General features: G+C 38.9%; 1 protein-coding gene across 1 annotated transcript in view; it reads left to right on the forward strand.

Annotated features, from left to right (window-relative positions):
- Positions 1-10,659: 10,659 nt before the first annotated feature.
- LRIG3 (leucine rich repeats and immunoglobulin like domains 3) overlaps positions 10,660-27,827 on the forward strand; it is a 38,597-nt gene continuing 21,429 nt past the window's right edge. Inside the window, exons 1-3 of the mRNA XM_056481896.1 lie at positions 10,660-11,182; positions 18,363-18,434; positions 18,702-18,776. Of these exons, the coding sequence (XP_056337871.1) occupies positions 10,995-11,182; positions 18,363-18,434; positions 18,702-18,776 (335 nt within the window). The 5' untranslated portion in view covers positions 10,660-10,994. The remainder of the gene's footprint in view (positions 11,183-18,362; positions 18,435-18,701; positions 18,777-27,827) is intronic.

Here is a 27,827-nt window from a genome sequence, read left to right on the forward strand (position 1 = left end):
AAACAAACAAAAAACAAACAAAAAAACCCCAACAAAATAAAACAAAAACCCCAAACCACCACATCAGATTTAGTCTATTGAGCACTCTATTTAATTTGCCAGAATGTACCAAATTTGTTTCCAAAATAATTCACCAAATCCATAGCAGCTGTAGGACTGTGTTAAGGTCACTGGTAGACAATATGAGATAACACCATTAACTGGGAGACAGAAAAGCATCTTTCTGATGATGAGAAATGCCTAGCCTTTTCTTTCATGTGGAGAAATACCAGCCTTTCTTAAACCATGTAATAAAACACCCACTAGCTGCAGTGTTACCCTCATTACTTGATGGTTTGTTTGGGGTTTTTTTTGGTGGTTTTTTTTGTTTTGTTTTGTTTTGTTTTGTTTTGTTTTGTTTTGTTTTGTTTTGTTTTGTTTTGTTGGGTTGGTTTTTTGTTTTTGTTTTTTTTTGTTTGTTTTTTTTTGTTTTTTTTTAACTGTATGTGTGGCAATAACACATATTCCAAGTGTAGCATCAAAGAGACTCAAAGTTGCAGTTGTATAACAATTTGGTGAGTTTGGAAGAGTGAAGCAAAGGTTTCTCATCTGGGAACTTCTAACGCCTCAGCAAGGAGGATGTTTCCATCAACACTGCAAATCACAGAAATCCGTGGGGTGCAGCAGGATTTGCAGGTTTTCCTGCCAGGCTGTTGAGCCTGAGGCTGACAGAGATAGTCTCAGTTGAAAGCTGCACTAGCTGTGCTTGGAACCTACTGTACTTGTGACAAAAACACATGCTGTACATGAAGTTAAATATCATGTGCAAGGAAAGCTAAAATACATAAAAAATAAATTTTTGTGTATATATGAATTTACAAGTGCAATATACAAATGGGTGTCTGAGCATTCAACTCAGGAAACCAGGACAAAAATGTGCATTAAAGAACTGTAGCATGCATGCAAACTTCGTGGCTTTAGACAAGTTTTAGACAGCACTAGAAATTGAAGAACTTAAAGTACAAGCCCTAATGCATGCTGTCAGGTTTGTTTTTAACTATTTTTCAAATTTTGAGCCCCTACACATTACTTACTGGCATTATGAATGTCTGCCAGGCTTATGAAAATGAGCTTGTTTTTCTTGTACTGTGGGTTCCATGATCATTAATACCACACCTGTGCATTACTGGAGCAAACAGAAGTGCACATTGCAGATAGATCAGGTTTGAATACACAACTGCATTCTGCTGGACAGTAAGATTTTTAATGCTGCCTTTAGGATCTTACACTAGATTTTTTTTGAGATACAGATCGATCCACTCTAATCTTGCATAAAGCAAAACCAGGGGAGACAACGTTTGAGACAGCAAAGCTTCAAGATCAAAGATGTCTATGGAAAAAAAAAAAATTTAATTCATTTGAAGAGGTAAAGTGAGGTTTTTTAAGTTCAAGGGACTGTTATGTTTCTAGACTCAGACTTGGTGCACAATGACTGGATTTACCACCACATTAAATGGTACTCCTTAGGGCACAATGTATTTGACATGCTCTTTTCAGTGGTAACAACCATTTAAGGTGCACCTAGGACCCCTAATGCCTTGCCACTGGTTCATACTGTGGCAGCTGGCATTATTTCTGGGACAAAACAACCAACCAAACAAATGAACAGAGACAGATTAAAAATAATTCTAACAAAAAAGTCATGATCTGGCTTCATCTAAGGCACCACAAGCAGCTGTGCTCACACTGTGGAAAGGGTGGTTAGGGCAGGTCTGAGCAGGCAGTGTGCTGGATGGGAAAATCTGAAGCCACAGCTGCTTGAGAAAATGGAGTGGGGAACCATTCACAGGGATTCTGTTTGCTCTCCACGACCTCGCCCTGTCAACTTGAAAATGTGTCTCTAGGTATGCAAAGGTCCTCAGGCCACAGGCAAAAGGCAGTTCAGGCACAGCTGCTCTGCTGAGGGAGAAGTGCTAGAGACAGTGTAAGGAAACATGCTCAGAATGCTTGCAGCTGTAGTGATCTTCCCCATTCCCTGGATTCAGGTCTGCTTTGTTACAAGTCTTACACTCAAGTCCAGTTCGTGAAGGTGAACTGGTCAGAAAGGGTTCTCACCATCCATCTTACTGGGCTTACGGTTGTGTCCAAACCTCCTTCCCAAATACATGCTAGAGTTCTCTTTGAATAAACGACATTTTTCAATAGTCCATTTCAGCTCTGGAGATCAGTGTATGCTCCTAAATAAAGATGGCAACAAAGGATTGTTTGCATTTGCAAAGCAGCTTTTCTGGTAGAATTATTCATTTGTGTGAACTGCTTTTACATATTTTACAATTAATTACACACTTAATTTTATCTGTTTAAGAAAGTTTAGAGAATGAAGTATTTGGAAAGCAGTAGAATAAGTTCAAGAGATTTAAAATGCAAGAGAAGCCAGGCAGCTATACCTAAAAATTTTTAACAAAATTCTACTGTTTTATATTTAGCTGTTGACATTTTTTAGGTAATCACATTTACTTTTAACTTTGAATGCTCTCTTCTTGTTGATTTTATTTTACCATACTTTATGGGTTTTTTTTTAATGACATGCATTCATATATATGTGTATATACAACATTTATTTATCATTTATTATATTAATTTATATACCAAAATATACACAAGGCTAACTTTCTTGGCTAGACTCTTTTGATCCTATTTTTAAACTGTATGTTTTTACTAATAAGATGCAAGTCCAAGGGTTTAACATTCCCCCAGGAGAATTAGTCTCTGAGGAACACATTGCTCACAGCTGCAGTGAAAAACCCATCACTGAAAATTTCAGCACTTTTAATTCCCACTCAGTGACATCAGTGGAATAATTGAAATATTACTCACATGTGGTACTCAGTAAGAGCATGTATGATTTTATCAAAATTCTAAAAAAAGTAATTTTGTGTTTATCATTAGCATTTTGTTTTTCTAACAAAAAATCAGAACAAAAATACTACTGTGGTAATATGATGTATTAGTGGTGGAATTTTTTTCATTATGATTAAAACAAGATGCAATTTTCCCAAAGTTTAAAATGATCAGCAAACCTCTTCCTGTTTACTTTAGTTTATAGCTTCTTTCATTTAATCCCCCCACAAAATTGGGGAATTCATACTGCAGCAGTAGCTTAGCCAACCTTATGGAGACTTTGCTGATTATAAGTCACTCAGAGGATAAGTCAATTATTGAGTGTCTGCAACACAGTGAAAGCCATGGTTTCTTAATCACCACTGTCAGACGTGTGCCCAGCCTGACCACGTGTGTGATAGCACTGCTTTGTTATTGACACTGCACATGTGTGCCAAGGTACATAATATCCCACACTGTGGCACTGTGCCTTCCCATCCCCAGGTCCTCACACCTCAGATGTGGCAGGATGCTGACAGTGATGTTGGTATCTTTCTAGAAGATTGTTTTTTCTAATGCTGAGGTCAGTACCATCCAAGGAGAGCTCTACGCTAAACTGTTTGTCTTGCAGCAGTGCTAAAGCACTGCACCCTTATATCCTATTTATTTCCTTTCCACAAGCTGAACAGCAATTGAGAACTCAAGTGCAAGGAGAGTCCCTGAATCAGAAGTTCCTTCTTTGGAGATTACAGCATGCTACTAGGAAAGTATTTGAAAAACCAACACACGCAACTCTCTGACGTGCTAAGTATTTGTTTGATAGACTGAAGAGTGTAGAGAGGTTAGTGAAAGGGAGAAATTAGTGACAGGAGATGACTAGGCTTCAAACAGGGAAAACAACAAAGGAAAAACTTCACAACTGACAACATTAGGGAAATGTATGCTGAGGGTTAGGTTAGCTTATGATAAAGTTACTTAGGGTCAAAAGAAGTGCCATGACCATTAGGAAATTGACCAACCTCAGCTTCTGAGTGTTCACTGGCAGCTAACAGGGTATTTGGAAGGTGACACTTCATATCAGAGACTTCCCAGACTATATTGCCTGAATGTCAGAATTGTACAAGAGGCCACAAGAACTTTTGCTTGTATAAGGTTCCCCAAAAGGATTAATACCAGGATCCCTTGCAATTTCTCCTGATTCCATATTAACAAGATCAAAGCAAAGAGTGTGTGGCAGACCATTGTTCACCAATCTGGCCAGCTGGTGCACAGGGCTGGTAGTAGATGCAATTCCTGCTGGGATGTAGCTGGCACCCAGCCCATTCAGATCTGCAGGCTGCGTGCTGCTGTCGGATCCAGCCTGCTCTTTGATGCTCCGGCTCGGAAAGTCAGACTTTATTGGCAAACATTTCAAGTAACCACTTGAACAGCTGTGGAACTGGTGCAGTGTGTGTTTGGCCAACTTCTTACCAGGATAGTGCTTGCTTATTTTGTTGCATATAATAATTAGGAAAGCAAGAGGCAGCAGACAGCAGAAGGGGGCAGCAAGTCCAGATGACACTACAGTGTGTTATGACTCAGTGGTTTCCCAATGATGGCAATGGGATAGCTTTCTGAAAAATCTGAAGTGCTACTTGCTGCACTGCAACACTGGGTATTCATTTTGTGAGAGCTGGAAACTCTGTATTCCTGACCTCACTACCTGCTTTTGGCAGCATACTCCATTCCTCTCCTTTAATATGTGACTTCCAAGTGGGAGATAATACTTCATCCCAGCCTTCACCAGAACACTATTTCTTTCTTTTGCATAGAAAACTCCAGGTGATATACCCCAAAATGCTTCATATATTGTTGTTGTTGACACATACTTATTTAGTTTGTAATGCACTACTAGATCTTTCTTCCTTATGGTCCTAATTTTGTATTTGTACATGATACTTCACTTATACATAGCACTTCCCCTTTGGTCTTCTAAATCCCGTAAGATTTAACCTGTTAATAAATCCTTAGTAGAACTTGTTAAATCAGCAGGAAACAAAGTAAACTATAACAGGGGTATAATAAAATTTAAAACTACAATTCATATTTGTGATAAACTTTGCTTACCACAACTTTTTTACCTTTCTTCTTAAGTATGTTAGCACAGAGGCATTATCAGCATTTCTGACTGGCACAGCCTTGGCCAGTGGCATGTCCATTTTTAAGCCATCGGGGACTGTTTATGCTGGAAGAAGCTTCTAGAAGCCACTCCTGCAGCATCCCCACTACCAAAACCAGGCCATGCAAAAACAATACAGATCTCCATTACACAAAGAAATTTGAGAAATATGCTCCCTTATTATTCTATTTAGCTTAATGTGTATATTTGAAAGCAGACATTGAGAATCATCTGAAAAAACACAGTCTAGACTAAACTAGTCATATGGCTCTTTTTAGGTAAAAGGAAAAAATCTCCAGAGACTGATTGATTCTAAATTCTTTGATTGTCTATTTTAGAAAGGTAGTAATCACTTCCTGGATTTGTCTTTTTCCACTGACTACAGAAGAAGCCAATACAAATGCTTTAGAAGAGATACCAAACTTCCAAATTGCTAAAATTACACAAGATGAGTCCCAGCTGCAGTTCATTCTCCCTCTAGAACAGACAATCAGAGATAAATTCTTCAAAGATTTAGGGCCTAACTCCCATTGATTTCTCACTGTGAGAGTCTTTAAGCAGTTGACTTCAAGGAGTTACACACCTAAAGGTAGTGAATACTCAACATCGGATCTGCAAAACACTGATAAAAATCTTACAAATCGGCCTGTGGCTATTTAAGCAGAAATAGCCTTCAAGCCCTTTGCCCTGTGGCAAAAACTTCCCTCGCTACTGCAGAAAGGAACTAATGTTTGAGCTTTAGGTACCCCAAGGAAAGGGAGCAGGGAAGAGCCACTGCTAGATTCAACAGAACACTCTTTCAGATTCCCTTTTAGACCACTTCTTGATCTTTCTTACCACAAAATGTTTACTTATTTTAAAAGATTATTTAAAAACCCTCCATAAACTAAAACAACAGGTAGAACAGACCTGGCAGGTGTGTTATTACAGTAGCACCATACTGAAATTACATCTACTTATTTTTTATTCAAATTGACAACATTTCAACTTGAGTGTTCCATAATGGCATAAAACTATGTCTTATTTTTTCCTCTTTGAAGTTACATCATTGTAGCTGTTGATTGTTTAATTGTCCTTCCAATCAAGCACTTAACTTCCTACTTAGCCCTACACAGGACATGACTTGAAGACATTAACAATCGTCACTAATGTGGATTGCCTTAGGATGTTTTAAGTTTATTTGTAATGAAGGCAAACACTCACTGTTTGGATGAATTCTATAAAAGCTGAACATTTTCTGCCCTAGGGAAAGTTTTCAGAGTTCATATGGTTTTTCTGGTTGTAATCAGTGCATTCAAATTATGCATAATTTGGTTTTCATGGTTTCACTGTTGGATCACATAAAGTCAATTATAATTACTACCAAAAATAAATTTCTGTATGCACCTTGGAATATTCACCATGGAGTTATGACACACTAGAAGGAGATTCACAATTGCTAGGAAATTATTTAAGAATATTTTATTATTTTCTTCAAATGCAAATGAAATTGCAGTGGTTAATCACAGGGCTTGCAATAAATGGTCATGAAGTCTTAGTGCAAATACAATCTAAAAAGTAGAATCAATTGTTATACCAAATGGGCAGAATCAAAGGAAGGTGGAAAAGTTCATCATTTACAGTAATTTCCATGAAAAATATTCCATGATATTGGATGTGATTATTGTTTACACACAGAGAAGTGAAAAGGCTCTTCTGCATACAATACAGAGGTTCTGTGGGACTCTAGTAACTTCCAGACAGGTGCCTGAGGCAAAACTTTCTCTTCTTCTTTGCAAGGCATTTCACATAGGCAAGCAGCCTCACCAAAAAGCATGTCCTGCTCCACTTTTGTTTATAAGCAGGATGGGTCTCACTGTTCTCTCCTTCCAGCTGTGGTTTTAGAAAAAAAGCTTTGTTAGCCTTAAGATTATTCTTTTTAATGGACTAAACTGGTGAATCTCCAACAGGCAGTAATAATCTTGAGAGCATGAACTCTTAATTTCCTTCTCTCAATTAGTTCTAAACATCTTCTTTGACAATAAATAAAACTGAATTGTGGAAGTTTAGGAATAAATAGACAGGACATTAATTCTGTCAATGCTCCTACAGGGTTATTTACTGACAGGAAAGTAAATGGATGGGCCATTGGTTTCTATCTCACTCTATCAGAAGTGAGATGTGCCAGAGTGTAAGCAATGTTGTCCTGCTTTGCTTCTGCTTTTTGCTGCTGAACCCTACCCAAATCACTTCATTTACCCATGAAAAGTAGAAAATCTGAAATGAATACCAGACACTGACTTGGATTACAAGGTGATCCAGGAGTGCATGGGAAGACTTTTAATTCCTGAGGTGGCCTTAGAAGACAAAATAACGTAGTATTTAGTAGATGTAACTGTTCAGTCCTTTTGACCTTCTGATATTAATCCTGCAGATCTAACTACACATAACTATATACAACTGTATGTAATTGTCTGATGTAATGACTCAAGATTCCTTTGCAAAATCAACAAAAAACCTGTAATTAGATTAATTGAACTCCTACTAATGTTATAAAAGATGTTCTAATTTCAATTCAGAACAGAAAATGTATAGCACCTTAATTTAGTTTTGCTTAATTGAGCAATAGGTAAATTATTTTTAATAATGTGCTAAACCCATTCTGATTTAGGGTTGACCTTTTCTGGAAGTACATTATTTGAAAGCAGTGCCTGATTTCAGTGTACTAATGATATGCAAAAAAAAATCATACTTAGCTTCTGGGTGTGTCTTTTGCCTGAGGTGAATACATATTTTAAACAACGTATGTTTGGACTTGAATCTGTAAACCTGTGTTTATCTGATTTAAAGTAATAAGAGATTGAAAATAATACAAATAGAATCAAGCAAACAGTGGGCTGTATCTCACTACACAATCCCCTGTCCTCCACTCCCAACTCATTCACAGGACTATGCCTGATAGTGTTGTGGAGAAAACTAATTTCGTTAGGCAAAGAGAGAGCTTGAGGGTCTAGTTTTACAAGAATCTTTCTCTGCAGCCATGCTTCCCCCTCCTCGACATCATTCCCTCAGGCTGACCTGTATTCAGGCTGTCATGGAGAGGACCTGCCTTTGCATAACCACAAGTAAAGTCTCTTCCTTGTGCAGCTAATGGAAAACTGGATAAGGAAATTATTCCAACTCAGAATTAAGGTGTGTGTGTGTGTGTGTGTGTGTTTGTGTGGTATTATTTTTAAGGGGTTTCAGTCAAATCAGCCCCCTAGTCCTGGTGAATCCGCAGTTACGCTAATGCCAATGCCAAAGAATGGTCACCAGAAGTTCCTTGCTACCTGTGGAGATAACCATGTACATGAATGGGAGACATCTTATTTTGATATAAGCTTACTTTTAAGGTAAGATATAGTCCAGCCAAACTCGTGAAGGAGGGACTTTTATTTGCTTATGTACAGTCAGAGTGCACACTCAACCTAAAACCAATGATGAAGAGACACCTGGAACTGAGGGTTGCCGGAGCTTGCAGTGCTCATATGAGGTGAAGAATCAGTCCTTGACACTTCTAAAGAGAGCAAATCTTCCTGTGGGAAGAAAGACTTTCTGTCATGGACTTTGAAGTACACATACGTATAAGTGTATATATAAGCATTGTAGGATTCATAATATTGATTATTTTGAGAAAAGAAGCTGCAAAGATAAATGAACTAATTTTCTGAATTGATTTGCCTTGCTTAACTTAAAACAGCTTCATATATTACTAGCACTAAATATGCATAAGGTTTTTCTAAGGACACAGTATTCCCTGACTGCATGAGTAGTTTTCAAAATTACAAAACCAAAAGTTCCTGCCCTTTTCATCTTTTTTCCCTCTGCTTTTGTTTCTCAGATTCTCTCGTTCATAGTTCACATATGCACCATATGTATTATTGACTGCTATGATAAATTAAATTCAAAATGCTTTATTTCTAATTTTTCTTTTCCTTGGATGTTAAAACTGACAGTTTAATGACTCTCTTGCCACCTACTAGTGAATCACCACCCTTACCAACACTCAAGATAAGAGAAGCTCACTTTTCCCAGAAAACTGAGGTCCTTTGGTATGCACTCCAGGAACTATAATACAAAACTTAGTTATTTTAAATCTATTTTAATTTTTGTAGATTGTTCAGTAACTACCTGAAACAACATAAAGATCCTTCTCTTGAATTTTTGATTACTTTTGATCAGCAAAGTAAACTTGCAAATTAGCAAGTATAACTTATCTTACCTATGTATAAACACACCATGCTCAAGTGTCTCTGTATCTTGGTGGTACAGAGTGAAACAACTGGACAGCTAGAACAAATGTTGGAACTTTCCCACTGACTTCCATGGAAAAAGGTACAGACTAATGCTGGATAGCTTCAAACATCCAAAATTGGCACTGTCCTGCTGTCTGTTTAGAACAGGTCAGTGTTTCACAGGCTTTGTTGATCTAATGTCACCCTAATGTTTTCCAAAGGAAGACTGGAAAAGGAACTGCAATACTGAATGCCAATGGTACCAGGACAGTCTTAATTTACTTTAAATAAAAAGCAGTAACTTGCAAAGACTTACAAGTAATGTCTATCCTATATTTTGTTCCTTTGCTTGTTTGCTTGCTTTTGTATGTAGAAAAAAGTGTGTTCCTACAGCATTTGTTTGTTTCCACATGGTAATTTCTTTAAGGAACAGCAGTGATCAATGGAGCACAAGCCGACAAAACACTGCACAGCTCTGCACACCCCATATGTCTGAAACAGTCATGTTGATAGTGGCACATGAATGTTTGTAGTTTCTTAAGACTTGTCAGTCTGGCTTGCAAACTCATGATTCCTGCCTAAAATGTAGTTTTGTTTCTTTTGCAAAAATCCCCGTATCATGAGATATACATGGAAACAATAAAAACCGGGACAAAGCTACAGCCTTACAAATCTTGACACTGGAGCTGTCAAACTTCTCGAGTTGCAGGTTCCCAGTGTGTAAGATGTCTGCCATCTCTCAGGCGTACATACAAATGTGGGAGGGAAAGCAGACTCATGTGCAATTCGATGGCTGCTGCTGCTGCAGATTGGGGGGTGTGAAGCCTTCAGTAATTGAATCCGTTGCAGGGTCCAGTCTTACATATGGAACTTGAACAATAGGTATTTACTTAAATTACATCGATTACCTCAGAGATGTGGAATCTGTACGTTCTGCCCACTTCCCTGAACTTTGGAGCCGGGATCCTGTGGGGAACATAATGGGTTTAATTACGGTGTCTGGACTAGCCGTGTAGGACCCGGAAGGCAGGAGTTAACCTCAGCTCACCTTTTACATGCCAGTGACCCCAGGCTTGGCTGGGAAGCCCTTGGGGCCTCTGGAGCAGCTTCTGGATTACCACGACACACGCTGCCTGGTGTGATGGCAGAGGCAAACCCCGCGCCAGCACGGCCATGGTGCCCGCGCCTGGTGGGTGACGCTCCGGGCACACAGGGCCCGCCCGCCCACGGAGAGGTCGAGGCCGGCAGCAAAACCCCACAGCAGCGCCCGCCGTGCTGCGAGGCCGGCCGTGTGCTGCGGCCCGGGGCGGGGCGGGGCCGGGGCCGCCACCGCCAAGGCCGGGCAGCCGTGGGGCACGATGCCGGCCCAGCCCCGGCCCGCCGGCCCCGCGGGGCCCGGCCCGGCTGTCACATGGCAGGGGAGGGGGCTGCGGCGGGGCGGGCCGCGCTCGGGGCTCCCCCGGCCGCGCGGAGGCGGGCTGAGGTGGCGGAAAGTTTGCGGAGTGGCTGGCGGCGGTGGCGGCGCTGCGGTCCCCTCCCGCTTTCTTGTCTGTACTTTTTTCTACACCTCCCCCGTCTCCCATCGCCGTCCCCCCTCAGCGGCTGCTCCGGGGCATGAGCGGCAACCGCCACCCGCGCTGAGAAGCAGGAGGTCGTGCCGCGCTCGGCTCCGTCAGTGGGGGAACGCCGGGGACGGGAGCGCGGGCAGCGGCTCCGAGCCCGCCATGCTCCGCCGGCCCCGCACGGCGCCCGCCGTCCTCCCGGCGCTGCTCCTGCTGCCGCTGCTGCTGGGCGGCCGCCCCGCCGCCGCCCGCTGCCCCGCGCCCTGCCGCTGCGCTGGCCACCTCGTCGCCTGCAGCCGCCTGGAGCTGAGCCGGCTGCCCGAGCGGCTGCCGCGGGGGGCGGTGCAGCTGTGAGTATCGGGGCGGTGGGCACCGTGGCGGGCTGGGGGCACCGGCCCGTGTCCGCCCGCCATCTTCTGCCCCCGGGGCCGCGGGCGGGCGGGCTCTGAGGGGAGCGCGGGTGTGGTGGCGGTGGCGGCAGCGAGGTGCGGCGCGGGCAGCTGGGGCCGGGGCCGCGGCCGGGCTGTCAGCGGCCGCAGCGGGACAGCGTCCCTCGGGGCGGGCTGCGGCCGAACGGCGGTGGCGATAAGCGCCCTGCTGACATTGGCCCGGGAGTGCTGCTCTGTCGGAAAGGGCGAGGAAAAAGTTCTGTGGAGTTTCTTGGACAACGTGCAGTAATCATCACGTTAACGCTGATCGGTGTGTCGGGAAAGCTCCTGTTGGGTTTTCTTCGTGCAGCCTAACTGGGTAGTTCCTTGGCTGGCGATGGTGCGGGCCCGCTCGGCCCGTAGCGCGCAGGGGCCGAGCTCAGGGCAGCGCGAACCCAAGTGCTACCTGGGGAAAAGTTACTTTCAGTGACAAACTTTTATAGCAAAAGCATAAATTAGGTCAGTTTTTTAAAAGCTTGAAAATGGTCAAGGGACTTCTCACATTTGTTTTTAATCGCTTGTCACTGCAAAATCTTCTGTATTAGTGGTATTAATTTTCTGTTACATTTTCAAAGTAGATCGAGATAAGGGCTTTAAAGTAAACAGGAAGACTTTCAATTAGTTGTGGCTAATTCTGTTCAATTGCCTCGTCTGGAGGTCATGCTGCTTTACTCATGAATGTGGATGGCTGTATTGACACCATATGGAACTGAACACAGGCATGGCTCTGGGAGTTGAATATTTCCAGGACTGGTATAGGAAAGTGTGAGGGGGAAAGAAACTTTTTTTTTTTTTTTTTTTTTTTTTTAAACTTATGTGACTATTTGACTGAAACATACGGATCTACTACTGCATCTGCTTTACATTCTACAACTGGTTTTGCTTTCTATTATATTTCATCCCTCTTATTTTTTGAACTGTTTCAGTATATCTCCACTTAAGTTTTTTGACAAAACCTAAGGATTTTATTATGATACAAGGCAAGTTTTATAGTTTAGTTTCTCGGCATACATCAGTGCTGTTGAAATTCAGATGTGGTAAATAAAAACACAAGGGGAAAATCACAGAACTTTTAATTTTTTTAGAGTTGCTTTAAAAAGCATTTTTCATTAGCAGTAATCCAAATTTGTCTTTTCCACTTATGCTCCCGAGAGACAATAAAACACATTGCAGGGCTTTTTTTTTTTTTTGTTAGCACAAGGGACATTTTTCTAATTAGAATTCCCTTGGTAGTGTAAATTGCCCTTATGTAAGTTCACATTCCTTTAAAAGTGTGAGAAAATAAGTTCCGCTTGTATAAATAAGCTTTGGTCTGTTGTAAGAAACCCTGCTGTGATTACTCATTGGACAGCTGTGTCACTTGCTTTTAAACTCACAGAAGTACATCTTTGTAGGTGTCACCAAACCATGTGGTCTGGCTGCTTTTGTGTAAATATTTCTTTTGTTTGTGACAAATGCCTTAGAAGTACCCAGCTCTTTCTTCCTTCCCCTCTTAATAAGAACAAGGAAGAGTGTGGCATTGTCTGTTACCTCCAGCTACCCCAGTATCTGGACCTGGGATTGTGCAATCTGATAATAAATGTGTTCAGCTTTATATACACAAAAAAGGTTTGACTAGTCTGGATTATTGTTGCAGCAAACTGCACGTTACAAATTGTAAAGGACTGTTGATGAATTTTATTGCTATATGTCTGCCATGTTTTCCATGAAGCTCTGTAGTGGGTTTAGGCAAAGGCTGGTAGTTTAATTACAGCCTTTCCAGCCCTCTTGGGAAAACAAGTTTTTTTACCACTTTTTCAACACACAGGCAAGACCCCCAAGCAGGAGAGTGAAGCCCCTTCTGCCTGAGAAAGGTCTTGGCCCGTTTTTGGCTTTACACCTTCCTTTGCCCATCTGTACTCGCCCATCTGGAGAGCAGGTTTTTGAAACTCCTGCTGCATTCTTTCATGCCTTCTTTTGTTCAAATTCCCTGCTGAAATAAAATGAGAGTGACCTTAGAGTGGACAAAGAGGGGGAAAAAAATGAATCTGAGTTGTTCTTGGTGGCAGGTGTGAGTCTTCCGCTTTGTATGGAAGCGGCTTCACAAAGTGAAGTGTAAACAGGTATAATTGCCAATTTCAGTGTGATTTGAGTAAAAAATAGCTTCTTCTATTACCTTGTCTTCATGAGAGATAACAGTCTGCTGAAAACTGATAAACATTTATAATGGCTTTGTGTACAGATAGTTTTGAAGTTGGATTTCCATTTAGTTCCAGGGTGTGTATCCTGATATTGTAAGAATGTGGCGTTAGGGCTTGAGGAGGAGGAAGAGTGTTGAGCATTGGCCAGCGTTCTCCATGTGTGCAAACTCCCACTGGCACTGCAGTACCCTTTGCCAGGTTCACTCAGGAATGCTAGAACTGTCAGTGGGGCAAGAGGGAAAGTCTGAGAAATGGTTTTCACTTGTGTTTGTATTACATCTCTAGTATTTACATTTTATAAATCCTCTAGTTCTCTACCAGAATTGCTAGAAAAAAAGCTGTATAGTTTTCACAGCTGTTTTTCAATATTTTCCAGACTAAAGCTTGAACATAGCAAGCTGATTTATGAGTCACTTTGGATCAGTGTCTTTAAACGGCTACAGCCTGGCTTTTTGTTTTTCAGCTCTGCTGATTTCTGCTGAATTAGCAGCTCTATAGGCCCCAGTGGGACTGATTAAGGAACTGTTGCTGGATTTGCATTTTAAAATTTGACTTGGGGCTCAGGTTTCTTGAGTTCTCTAAGGAAGAGGACGATAATTGTAACTAAGCGTTGTAAATTAAGTTAGAGTCTAAAAGTTGTATCTATAAAAAGTGTGAAGAAGCACTTGCCTTCTCCCTCTATGCATTAGGCTTCCTTTCAGTTTTTAATCACACATTGATATTCAGAGTTAAGTTTCAACTAATGCTGAGACTTGTGAGTTACAAAAGATGGTCATACAAACATAACGGAACATGGGAAATAGTTTCTTTCATAGAACAGGTTCTCAGAGGGTAAAACTATGGCATGCTTTCTCAAGTGGAGGCAATTCTACTTAAATGTGCAATCACTTCTATTAGAAATAAGTGAGGTGAAGAACAGGTATATATGCTTACTATTGCTGTAAAGGATTTTTTAATATGTTTCTGGTTTCTGACTTTTCAGAGTGTGTTCTGTTCTATGACTTTTGAAATTCTAGTAGCAAAAGTAATCACAGAGGGAGTTTTCTCCTCCCTTGCAATTTGCTTTTAACATACAAGGAAAATTTAGGAATGGAAAACACAGAGTAATAATGTTTGAACAATGTCAGTTCCATTTCTGTGAAGGAGAAATAAAATTTAATTCTCCAACTTTTTCTCCGTACTTTTTTTTATGTATTTTGAGAAATGCATTGGACTGAAATAAGCTTGTAGCTTTTCAACTGAGATGATAGATTTTTGTATTTTAAAAAAATTGTGTCAATCCAGTGCTTTGAGAAACTTCTACCGTCTTAAGCTTCACTTAGATTATTAGTAAAAGGCAAATATTTTAAGTATTGGTTCATTTCCAACCACTCTGATTGAACTTAAAATGCAACTTGGAAGACTTTTTTTCCTGAATTTTCAGGAAGTTTTCTGTGCTGGTAGTACTGAAGTAATGTTTAATAAAATATTTATAATACGTATTTTATGCAACTATTGGTAGACAACCATATATACTGTATGAAACAGGCAATTCAGTGTTGTCTGGAGGGTTGGGCATTTTTTGTTGGCTTTTTGCTTTGGGATTTTTTTCCATCTTGTATTGGACAACCTGCTGTAAGTAAACCAGGCATAAGCAATTTCTATGTATGTATTTTTTAAAGTAGGTGCTACTTGGAAAATGTGAATGTATCTTTAGTGTTAAAAAACAAACACAAAAAAAAGTAGTTTGAAACCTAGTGTTAGTTACGCTCACGGTTGCCTTGATAGACTCCAGATGGATGTGAGCTTGAGCTATGAGTGAAAGTGTCTGGCTCCAGTGTGGTGATCATGCACAGCAGTGGTTGTAATTGCAGAATTTTTATAGTTTAAGGACTCTGCCAGATTTTTTTTTTTTTTAAACATGTTATAACTCCAGCAGAACAAATCTACTCACGTCTGTTACTGCCTGGTAGGTCCTTTAAGCAAACATGTCTTAAATAAACCTTTTGCAGAGTTTTTAGGTGAAATGAAGAAATGCAGATTTTTAGCACTGATGTTGAAAACTCTTTGTTGAAGTAATTACCAATTCCTAAGTCTTGTCTTAAGCGTGAACAACAGTAATGTGTTAGGCACTAACAGCCATAACTTAAATAAACAGCCAAAATTCAGTTGCATAGTTCTTACAGTCCCTTCAGACTAAAGCCAAATATTGAATTAAGTTTGAGGGCAAAAACTGTCTCTGCCTTTAAAAGAACCAAGTTAGATTGCTGTCTAGATTTTTGTAGCAGCATACTTTTTCAGTGTTTACACTTAAGAATGCAGTGTGAGAATTTCAAATCTGTGAAGCTAATGCCTTCAGATGTTAAACAAAGGGATTTTTCTCCAGTGTATGGCCTGGAGAATGTTTGCACTAGATTTTTAAGCAGTGAAAGATGCAGTCCTCCAAATTTAGTGTAGTTAACCTAACATGCAGGAGAACTCAAAATCATAATAGTGAAACTAAAATTAGTAGGCTTTTGAAAATATTGACACTATATTGGTTTTCCATTGTTAAGAGGAAAATCTGTAGGGATTTAGACACCTGAAAGAAGGCATATATATATATATATATATATATATACATGTATGTATGTATATATATATTAGGTTTTTGAGGCCAGAGTTGAGTCTCTGAAAACATCCCCTCTGTAGCCACTTGAGTAGTGTGTTCCCCTTCTGTAGGTGGCTCTCCCCCAGCCCTCAGCCCCCTTCTTTTGTTCTGGAAAATGCCATTCACACCTGCAGCTCTCTATGTGCACTCTCCTGTGCAGCCCTGGCTTGGGAAATGCAGCACATCTCTTTTCCCTGCCTGTGGCCCTGAGCCAGGCTCTGGTGCTGCAGTTCAGACACTGGGCCTGGTCCAGTTGGCTGGCTCAGAGCACACCTTACAGCTGAGTACTGCTGGTACCCCTCATAATACCCTTATGTGCCTGGGATTATTTTTTATACTTAATTTTTATAGTTACTGGGGGCTTTTTTAACTGCCAACGGTAGGAAGGGACAAAAGCGACAATGGAACTGTCCTAGCAATATTGAGCAAGTCAGTTGGGAGAATCTAAAACAGTTCTACTACTCACATGTTCTGCTGAGGAAACCTAGGTGCCTGGTTGGGTTGCAGCATTACACCTGTATCTGAGGATGTGGAGTCATGGGTCCAGGGAAACTGGAGTTCTCTGGATCTGTGGATTTTCAGGACTTAGTCACAGAGCAGAATGCCTAGCACAGACCCTGAACTTGCCTTCATTTGAGCCAGTTCTGGTCTGTGCGCAGCAGGGATATGCTTTTCATCAGATTTCTTCACTTCTGGAACTGTGGATGGAGAGTAGACATGTCCATGGCAGTCAGGCCTGTGTTTGGCATCCTCAGCATGGATGACTGTACTGAGTCATCTTACCCAGAAAAAGTGAGGAATCATATTGTTTCCTCATAGGTTCAACTTGAAATAACAGTTCATGCCTGTGTGGCTTGATGAGGACCCCAGGTATGGTGGATGACTCTTCAGTGCTTAATTAGCATGGGGAAAAGTATCATGGAGTGTGAGCAATTTTTTTCCAAAAGGGTGCTTTTTAAAGCACCGTTTACCTGATGGTGCAGCTGCTCACAGCTGAGGTGTGCTGAATAATTTTTTTATACATCTGCATTACAAACACTCACTGAAGTGGATTTAAGGACTCATTAAAAATAATGTTGGTTTTGTTAGCTGGCTTGGATAAATGCAGTATTCTAGCTTGGAACAAATACTTGCAGATGGCTGGATTGATGCTGGTGAGGTAGTTATAATCTGTACTAAGGGAATAGAAAAGCGCTCGTTTTGGTGGATGAGTGAATGAGAAGGGGAGGTCTTCAATAGATCTAGTCATGGTTACAAGATGAGTTGTGAATCTGTACCACCTGTGCAGCCATTTAGAGATGTGCAGGTTTGAGTTCCTGCAGTTAACTTTTCTGTCTTTTGCTTTATGGTCACTCTTACTTCTGTTATGTTTCTAGTACTTCTGATGCTACAGCAAAATTTTCTTAGCACTCTTGCATGGCATCAAGTGTTTGAGAGGGTAAAGATGCATGGCACTGTAAGGAAAAGTATTTCCTGTGGTCAACAAGAAGTATTGCATTTTTAGTACCTTGCTTGTTTCATAACAAACTCTACAAAGGTGCTAACAATTGCTTACAAACTGCATCAGTATATACTGGGGATCTTCAATACAGCATGGCACAAGCTAAGTGTTAGAGCTACTTCTTCAGGTGTAATTAGGTAGGGTATTAATATCAGTTGTACACACACATCTTAAAACTCAGAATTAGCCCTTGCTATGTCTGTTTTCTTCTGCTATTTCTTAAGATCTCCATTAAATTTGGTTATATGGGAATGGTCCTGAATTTTGTGAAAGCATGGAAATACAATTGCGATTTACGGGCAATCCTTATTGGGTATTTGTGAGCTATGCATTGCTTTTTAGACATGGGTGAAAAGAGTGAAATATTATGATTAACCCAAGGAATGAGACTGCAATGACTGTTTTTTTAATTTTCCTTATTGAAGTAACCAAGAGGTTGTTTTAGCCAAATCTTTTGTTGTGATGAGGAAATGTGGGAGAGGGCTTGTTGGTGCATCTAAATCAGAATCTTTAGATGTTTTCTGTGGGTCCTATGCACATTCCAGTGAACAGTTCTGTTCAGAGATGGTAGGAATTTCTTTGACACTGCTAGCAGCGATCAAGGTATTTGGGTTTGTATCTGTATATTTATACCTTGTATAAGCAAATGAGTTTCTATTACAATTTTACTACTATAAAAATTGTTTTATGTACTTGGAAGCAAGTGAGAACATAATTTGGATTGAAATTGTACTGCTTTACCTGATATTGTATGGCAAAACTGACAGGGTGTTTATTTTTGTAACCTCATAGGGACTTGAGTCACAACAAATTATCTTCAATCAAGACTGGTATCTTGGATCACCTTCATAGTCTTCAGGAAGTGTAAGTTAATTTGTCTTAATTAAAAACCATACCAAAACATAAACCCCAACCAAAAATACCCAACCCGTATTTGTGTATGCTAATTGTATAGTTATTTCTCTAGGGTTGGTTGCTTGAACAACAAAGATGCTGTTTTGATATTCTACATTAAGTGAAACTGGAATTATTTTTTAATTTTGAGGTGACACAGTTCAGCAGTTTAGCAAGTCCAGTGTACATACTTCTGATTAACATCAAAGCTATCTCTCCCTTTTGTAATATTAATAGGAAGTTGAACAACAATGAACTGGAGATCATTCCAGATCTGGGACCAGTCTCGGCAAATATAACTCTTCTATCTTTGTAAGTAGATCTTACTTTTGTCCCTGGTTAGTGGAAGTAACTCTACAGGGCTCATGGAAATGTGTGCATTACAGAGATTAAAGTAAAATAATTGGAAATAGAGCAGCTTGTGGTTAGGAAGTTGATTATGTCTTATTATTTAGTAGCTTTTTAAAATGTATATAATTGAGCTTAATCCTTGTAGTTTTTGTGCTTCCCAGGTACAAAGACTGCATTAGAATTAATTTATGTTGTGGTAGTGCCCAGAAGCCTTAGTCCTGTTGTGCTAGGCACTGTACAAGCATCCATAAATGTTACACAAACTTGTACAATGCTGTCTTTAAAACAAGATTTATACTCTGTCATTATGGATCTTGGCTGAAATCCTGACGTGTTAAGGCAGAATTGCATTAATTTCACTGCCCAATCCAGGGAAATCCTCTTGGGATGCAGCTTCAGAACAAGTATCTAGGTTAGAAGATGTTTTGCCAATGTCTTAAAAAATTTTGAGTCCATTTTAATGTGTGGCACATCTTTTTATGAGTGCAGTTAATACATAACATTGTGACAGATGATTGTGTCCATGTTCATGAAAGAAATGAGTAGGTTACTTGGTGTTCATTTGTAATATGATTATAAACTTGTAAAGGGCATATAGGGCCCATAACCAAAAAACTTGATTTTAAAGGAAATCTTATTCCTGATGTTTTCATGATAAATTTGTTGGATTTTTTTTCTGTGATTTAGTTTCAATAAACCATTGAAGGAAGGTGTAGAAAAGTAGTTACTATTATACTATCAGTTAGGAAAAAAGAAAATACCTGGTTTTCATGTGTGGGATTTGCTTTTTATCAATGGGAATCTAAAGTGTCTGAAACTGTTAGTATGTAGCCCTCTGGCCAAATGCTGTCCTTGAATACAAATTGCAAGTTACCTTTCTTGAAGAATCCTGAAGGGTTAAAACAATACAATAAACTTTGCAAAGCTGTTCAGTTAATTAAATTGATCACTATTCAATTGCTTACATCTGGTGATTTATAGGGGTTTGTTTTTACTCTAGGCCTAGGTCAGCCAAGTCAGCTGGTGCAGCCGCTGTGTCTGGGCTGCTCTGTTTGAATAAGAACTGAGTGACATTTGATACTGATGTGGTTTCTTACAGATCAAAATCAGAAAAGAATGAAAGAAAAAGCAGATGGGGTCTGAAAAATAACTGTTGAATTTAAGCACATCTTTTATTTTGCAGTACCATTGGCATTACTTTTACACTGGCATAGCATTCTGTAGTTGAAGTATCTAATTGATCTAAAGATTTTATTTGTCATATATATATATATATATGTTACCAGTTTGCTAAGGTCCTTTTTACCACAAGGCTAGAAATATTAGCATAATAAAGTAGTTTATATCATCTTACTTTACTTCTGAATTCTTAACTTTTCTCCTACTCATGGAAATTCAACAAATTTAGAGGAAACTAAAATCATTCTTATGCAGCTGTACAGCTGTACAAAAGTTTTGGTATTCCTTTGAGAGAATAAATGATTATCAGTCACTGTTGAATTGTTTGTTTCATATCCTTAGGTCCCTGGCTTGGGGCATTTGCTTAGGTGGTCAAACGTGGAAAAATCTTTGTTAGATCTGTGCTATGCACTGTATATGCTAATACTTGAAATAAAAAAAAAAAGTATTTTCTAAAAGCTTTTATCACACTACTAATGCAGTTAAAGTTGCTCTGGTTGGGTGTTAGCGTATTTTCATTCTAATTCTGTGTGTGGATAAGGAGATTACTGAATGTAACTGTGCTACAGCTGAGATTTAATACCTATTCTACTACTACAGGAGAGATTCCTGGAGTTTCATATGGCAGAAATAATTATTTTAATGTTTTGTCCTAACTTACAAATTCCAGTCTACAGTAGTTAACATAATTGTTCTATATCAAAATAGATGATGATCGAACACAAAATTAGAGTGGCATTGTATTGTTCAAAAATAAAACATCTTTTGCTCAGCTTTTCTTTAAAACATAGAGTAGAATCATAGAATTGTTTAAGTTGAAAAAGACCTTTAAGATCATCAAGTCCAACCATTAACTCAGCACTGTCAAGGCCACCACTAAACCATGTCCGTATAAGCCACATATGCACATCTTGTAAATACTTCCAGAGATGGTGGCTTAATCCCTTCTGTTGCAATGTTTCACAACCTTCAGCATGATGAAATTTTTCCTAATATCATTGTAAACTTGCCATGGCACAACTTTTCTTTTTCCTGTTGCTTATTACTTCAGAGAAGAGACCGACCCCCCACCTCCTTCCAGGTAGTTTTGAGAGTGATAAGGTCTCCCTTGAGCCTCCTGTTTTTACTGGTTGGATGTTATTTAGGTAAAGATATTAAATTTAATTTAATAGAAAATTGTATAAATAAAGGTAAATAAATAAAGAGTTGTTTGGCATAAAAGTATATATAGTATTTTGGTAGCATAAATGGACAAATACTCAATCTAATGACTCTTCTTTTTTAGAAGAAATAAAAATACATGCATTTGGTTTTTCTGTAGTGGATGTTATTGGAAGGGATTGAATCAAACTGAGTTAATATATCTTAAGTCATGTGAAGAGAACACATATGGAACAATTAGAATATAAGTTTTAGAACCACTCTTCAGAAAAACATCTGATGACTTTCTCCAGGATTTTAAACTTCTGTAAAAAGGAGGTTGTGAAGCCTTTCCAAAGCAAACCACTGTTTCCATGCTGAGTCTTTGTTTTTGTTTTCAAATAATAGCCAAAAAGAGGGTGGTGATAGCCTTCTGAAACTTGTTTTGATTACATTTCTTATGAGATACATGTATATATGTTGGTTCATTACTGTCAGTTGAGAAGTCAGCTTTTTTTTTTTCCAAAGACTCTTTGAGTAATGCTATAGAAGTGATACCCTCTTTTCTTGCCAATATCTTCATTATTGAAGAATCTCTGTTACAAGATTTTTTCCTTTCACTTGCTAAGAATTCTCACTGAGCTGGGAAGCCTTAGAATTTTACCTGTTCTGCAAGAATTTTCTTGCCCTGCAGAGGAAATAACTTCTGGTATTGTCTCCACAATACTGCAGGTATCCCCACACAGCCATGTATGTCTGAATTCTTTGAAGAATATAAACAAGCATGGGTGGATTATCATGTTAGTCCAGTTTCCATTTCTGGAGCTACCTAATTTCTAGCTATCTAGTTGATACTTTATCTAAATAAGATATTTACATACTAATGAATTATTCAGTATAAACATACCCAGAGCAGGAGATGTTCCCAATCTCATGGTCCCAGTCTGTCTGTAACATGAAACAACAATGCTAACGTTCTGTTTTTACTGATGCCAGTTGAGGGTTGAGCATCTTGGGAATGAAAAGTATCAGGCACACCCCCTCACCACCACCCTGGGAGATGTGTCAGTGTGAAGGAGTGAGTATACCAGGATATTCAGGCACACTGTTATTACATGGATGGAGATGTATCTATGATTTTATTCATGTGATAAGTACGTATCTTGTTACGTGTCATAGGAGAGCTTGTGAGCCTTCTGGGAATCTGGATACTACTGTAATTACATGGGTGGTAGTTTGGGTTGTATCTGGTCAGGAGGCTTGGGTCAAGTCTCTGAAAGTGACATTTCAGGGTGTTCTTTTTGAACAGTCACCAAGCCCTTTTATATACCTTCTATGAGAAAAGGCATGAAGAGAGCAGTATGTTAAGGCAGGAAGAGAGAAATTCAGGTATTTGCCAGAGATTGTTACCACAATAGCTCTAGCCAGGAGGTCAGGTCCCCCTGTGCTGACTTTTCAAGGAGAGTATTGGATTTAACAGCTGCTTATCACAGGTATATAATGTGCAGACACCACACAGGGTAATGTAGGTGTATTTATCTATCCCTAGAAGTAAAGTATGTTAGAAGTTTTCTACTTTGTGTTCCTGAAGTAAATGTAAAATCATTTAAATTAATGGAGAATTGCTTTAAATGGTCGTAGTAGAAAATTCTTCATTTCATGGAGAAAAAACAATTTACTTTTTATTTTCCCAAGATAGGTGGATTGCTTTTGTGTCAGGTACAAAAATGAGCACTAACGCCCTCATTCCAGGAGAACACGTGAAAGTTTTGAATATTGTTTTCATTCTAATGACATTGCTTATCCAAGGTGTACCTGTTCTGTCCTATTTATCCTAAAAATCTGACTGAACAAGTGATCTTCATACATGGGAAGAAAACTAATACTAACTTTTAGGTCTATTGCAGTTGTAGTTGTGGACCGAGGGTAAAAATCCAGAAATAGCTTGAAACCAAATAGTGTAAGTACAATAGCCTTGTCTAGAAGTTGTTTCTGGTGTTTAACTACCAACTACTATTTGCATAGGATTTTTGCTTTAAAATTCTTCCAAAAATGTTAACTGTTTTTAATGTTGCTAGTACTTTGTGAGGAAGAGACACTGATTTGCAAATTCAGCAAAGTTATATAAGATTTTGTTTAAGGATATGCAGTTGAAATAAGAAACCCATGCTATTTTTACTTGCAGAATAAAAGAAACACGTAGTTGTAGACACTACCCAACATCATCAGTACACTGTATCTTTGAGTACTGTGGAAAATGGAAGGTTTCAGTGACTATGAAGAGACAGAACAGCTTTGAGTATTAAAGTATTATGCCTCTCCATCTACAATTTATTGTTCTTATCAAAACAGATGTGTAGAACTAATTTTGAAAACCCCATGTTTTCTCATTTCCCACATCCAGAATATGTTCCATAGTTATCCAGTTGAAGTCAGTAGGGACTAGAAAAGATGTACAAGCCCAAGTGCATATAGTGAAATTCTAACATTAGGCTAGTTTTCAAGAACTGAGTGTTTTAAAAAAACTGGTAATTTTACATTTTATTGAATAGGGGAGATTTTATGTAAAGGCACTAAGCATATGGCATAGGTGATTCAAATTGTTGTATTGTAAGGACTGATCATCCTAGTCTAGAATACAAACAAATATTTGGTCTTAGTAAAACCAAAGAGGAATATACAAAAGTCATGGTGTGGAAGTTAAAGGGTGCCTGAATGATTCACAGTTCAGGAATGTTTTTCAAGTCTTACATTAATGTGTGTTTTATATTAGGTTCCTGCTTCACTTTTTTTTTCTTTTTTCTTTTTTTTTTTAGAATGTAAAATCTTCTGTTTATAAGAGACACAGTGAAAATGTGACGTGGTAGAGGTTTTTCACTGGGGGAATCCTCCAACTCTGTCTGTACAGGAAGCCTTTAAGGCAGAGACCGTTCACTTTTAAGTTCTGAGATAGTTCAAAGTGCTGCCAAAATTGAAGCAGTTTTTTGAAATGTGACCATGTGTTTGTTAGATGATGAGCAGAGTCCAAAAGTTACTTCTCTGAAGGTTGTCTACAGCCTTTAGTTTGTAATGTCTTTCTGTCAATATGTGCTAAATTTAAATTCGCTATCTTTGAAGATGTGTCTTGTATCCTGGATGTTTAAAATGGTAAATGAACAAAAAGTAACAGAAGAGGTCAGGAGACAAAAACAGGACAAAAGAACTGTAAAGTAGCCAGTCCTAGGTGACTGCACAGGTCAGAAGTTTTCATAGTAAGAAAATCTATTTCAACTTTAAATTTAGCTTTCTGATCAGCCACTATAAGATTAGCCTGATTCGTTATCTTACTTTATGCAGAAACGCTGTTACTGAAGAAAAGTGGCAATTAATCCCTTCTACTACTGAGAGGAATTTTTTAAAAATTTTTTTTTGTTTGTTTTGGTTTGGCTTTTTTTTTTTTTTAGCATTTTGTGTCCCTTTCTGTTTAAAATGTGGAAAAGTGTATTTATGTATGTTATGTGATAATGGGCATCCCAGATCAGGCTTCAGATAGTCATATTGAGAAATAAAATTCACCTAATTGAAGCAAACGCTCAAATCATGAATTTTTCCCAGCTGACAGTTTGGAAATAAGAGTGATGATTTGCACTTTGTGGCAGTAACTTAAACCCCTGTGAAGGGCCTTCAGGAAAGACAAGAAGGGTACATATGAGAGGTTTGCCTCTTTGTCATCTCACAGTGGTCTGGGAGCAAAAGCTGTGTGCAAAATTCAGGAGAACACTGTGTCGGTATGCAGTTAGAAAGCTGCAGTCACAAGAAAGATGTTTAGATGAAACTCTTGAAAATGAAAGCTTACATTCAGTAGGAGTGGATGCCTTTCCCAGCTGTGCTTGCCAGAGAAAGTGGTATTGTTTGTTTATAAAGCTAGCATACTAAACTGGAGTCTGGATCCCAGTATGAAAAAAACGTTGGTCAAATATTTTACATCCTTGTCATCTCTTCAGCTACCACTTTATTATGGGAAGGATTAAGATTTGGATGCTGCCTGGAAGAGTTTGTTTTGAAGGATTGAAAGAAAGGATAGAGGAATGCCAGACTGGGCTTCAGGCATAAGGCTACTTGGAGAATGTCCCAAAACTGAGAGTGGTGGTAAACCATGTGTGACTTGGTCTGGAGTTGTGAGCAAAAAGCTAGAGCAAGGAACTTACTGGAATTAATTCTTGCAGTCTTTGACATTTGCTGTGGAGACTTAAGAGGAAGTAAATGAAAGAATTTGAAAAGGAACCTGACTTAGTCAGACTTAACAGATGTGGAAACTCTATTTTTATGGCACCAATTTGGGCTGAATGATGGGAAGGAGAAGAAGTACATAGAAACCCAGAGTTTGTTGTATTAAAAATATAGGGAGTGAGAGCCTAGATTAATGCTTTTGCAATGAGAATGGAAAAGAATGCAAATTTTATGATCTATTTGCAGTGGATAAATCTGTCATGATTTTCTGATCATAGTGGTAAAAGAAAAGGTGAATTAAAAAAGATAGTAATGGACTAGAAAAATAGAGAACACTGTTCTGATATGACAGAATGGAAGAGTGGTAGGAATTTTACAGAGGAGTGGGGCATATGATACAGAAAATGAGAAAGGTGAGAATGAAACTGAAAGGTCAGGTGTAAGTGTTGGAATTGTTTTAGTGAATTGGTGGTGGTGATTGCAATAGAGCAATGAAATCACTTGTGCCTTGAGTGAAAGAGAAAGTGAATGGGACAACATTTCTCACCTTGCATTGATGATTGAAGTTGGGGTACCTCTAGAAGGATGTGCAGTCTAAACTGCCTAGCCTTTGGTCTGCACCCTCTAAAAGGGAGGGTTGCTTTGTAACAATAAAGAATAGGTGCTTTAATTGGGAACTCTATACATTAGATTAGAAAGATGATATATAATACTGGAGGGTACTATGCTGGTGTTATCTAGGTAATATTTAAAATTTTCCAAGATTTTAGTATTAACTGTCACATAGTTCACCAAGTGTGCAATGGGCTGTTATTACTGTTGTCAGCTCTTGCAAAAATAGTTATGCTTGCATTGCTTTTGTTCATAGTTATTAAAATAAAGGGATGAACTTACACATTCACTTGCCTATCACATGTTAAGTAACTTGTGATTATTTTGGAAAAGACAGAAAACTGAATTGGAAACAGACATCAGGGTATTAAGAGAGTTTGGAAGGAAAGCTTAATTAGTTGCATATTGGTACTATGACTGGAATCAGAAGAGAATTGTTATGAAAGTATCATGTGTTTGAAGGTTTGGATTTGTCTCTTTCTTCTTTTTGATGATGAAAACATGTCTGATCACAGAGTTGTTTCAGTCTACATCTTTCCCCTTTCCCGGTTTATGTTTGATTTGAGAATCAATAAACCTTTGGTTTCAAGTTTTGGACAGGGTATCAGTAGCCTACAGAGTTCTGAGTTTTCATTTTCTGTGTTATGCCTATATACCATAAAAAACACAAAATATAAAAGCAGAGTCTTGCTGACATCTGGCTTGAAAGAGGAATGAGAGGCATGGATCCTGGAATGAAGGAGACCTTCAAAGAACAACTGCTTGCCGCAAGGAAGGCAAGAAGCTCGTGTGTGAAAGAGGCATCAGACTTGTAAACCTACCAGTAGAACGGGAAGTGAGCCAGAATCTGGGCTCTATTTCTGCTGACTTTTGGAGAAAAACAGTTTCACTTGTAATATTTCTATGACTAACAGTTGCAAGTATTAAAAAACCCTCAGGCTTTCTTAATTCAGTCCAGTTGGGTGTCTTAATGGTGAGAAGAGCATGTAGTCCCATTCATATCAGAGGCTGCTTTTTTTGTAAGGGTAGTGTTGAGCTTAAAATTGCAATTTCATTATTTTAAATGATGCAATTATTCATTACAATATGGATCAGTATTCAAACATATAGAAATTGAAGAAAAAAAGAACATTTTTGCTCTTCTTGAAGTAGTAGTTACTGAGGCTCTTCTCATAAGAGTTCCTTAAAATTGTCCAGTTTTTTCCTAAGAACCACAAGGTATGTATCTTCCAGCACTTCCAATTACAGTCTTGATCCTTTGTATTTAATATAATTTGCTTTTTTCATTTTGCTTCAGTTTTCTTCCACTCAGTATGTTTACATCATTACTCCCAAAGGAGTTTGGGAGGGGAGGAGGGGGAGTTCAAGAAAGAATATGCCAGCTGTATGAACATGATGTCAGTTAGTGAGGGATGGAAAAAACAGGTGAAAAACACAGAAAAATTTAAAAGGAGTTTGTGAGTTGTAGTGGCATGCCATGGAGACCACCCAGAACATGCTCAGATGTGGACAGTCACATTGATTTTGCAAAGACTCTGATAGAAGAGCTCTAATCCCATCAGACTAGGCATCCATGAATTTCCGTGTCTCGGCCTCAGCGCTGGTCATAAAGATACATCTAGTCCTAGCAGGAGGCTTTTTTTTTTTCCTCTTTATGTATCCTCTTGTTTTCCAGCAGGAGATTACACTCTGGTTTAATTTGCTTTTTTGTGATGCAGATTATTCTGCCTCTCAGGGCTTAGTTGAAGGACATGAGGTAGTGTATAAGCCCAGATATACATGTGTTAAGATAGTTACTTTACATCTAACAGTGGTACAGGCTGCATGTGCTCTTCTCCGAAGTTATCTTTCTGGACAACTTTTTTTTTAATA

The sequence above is a fragment of the Oenanthe melanoleuca genome, chromosome 1A (assembly GCF_029582105.1).
Source record: "Oenanthe melanoleuca isolate GR-GAL-2019-014 chromosome 1A, OMel1.0, whole genome shotgun sequence".
In the NCBI taxonomy this organism is placed as follows: Eukaryota; Metazoa; Chordata; class Aves; order Passeriformes; family Muscicapidae; genus Oenanthe; species Oenanthe melanoleuca.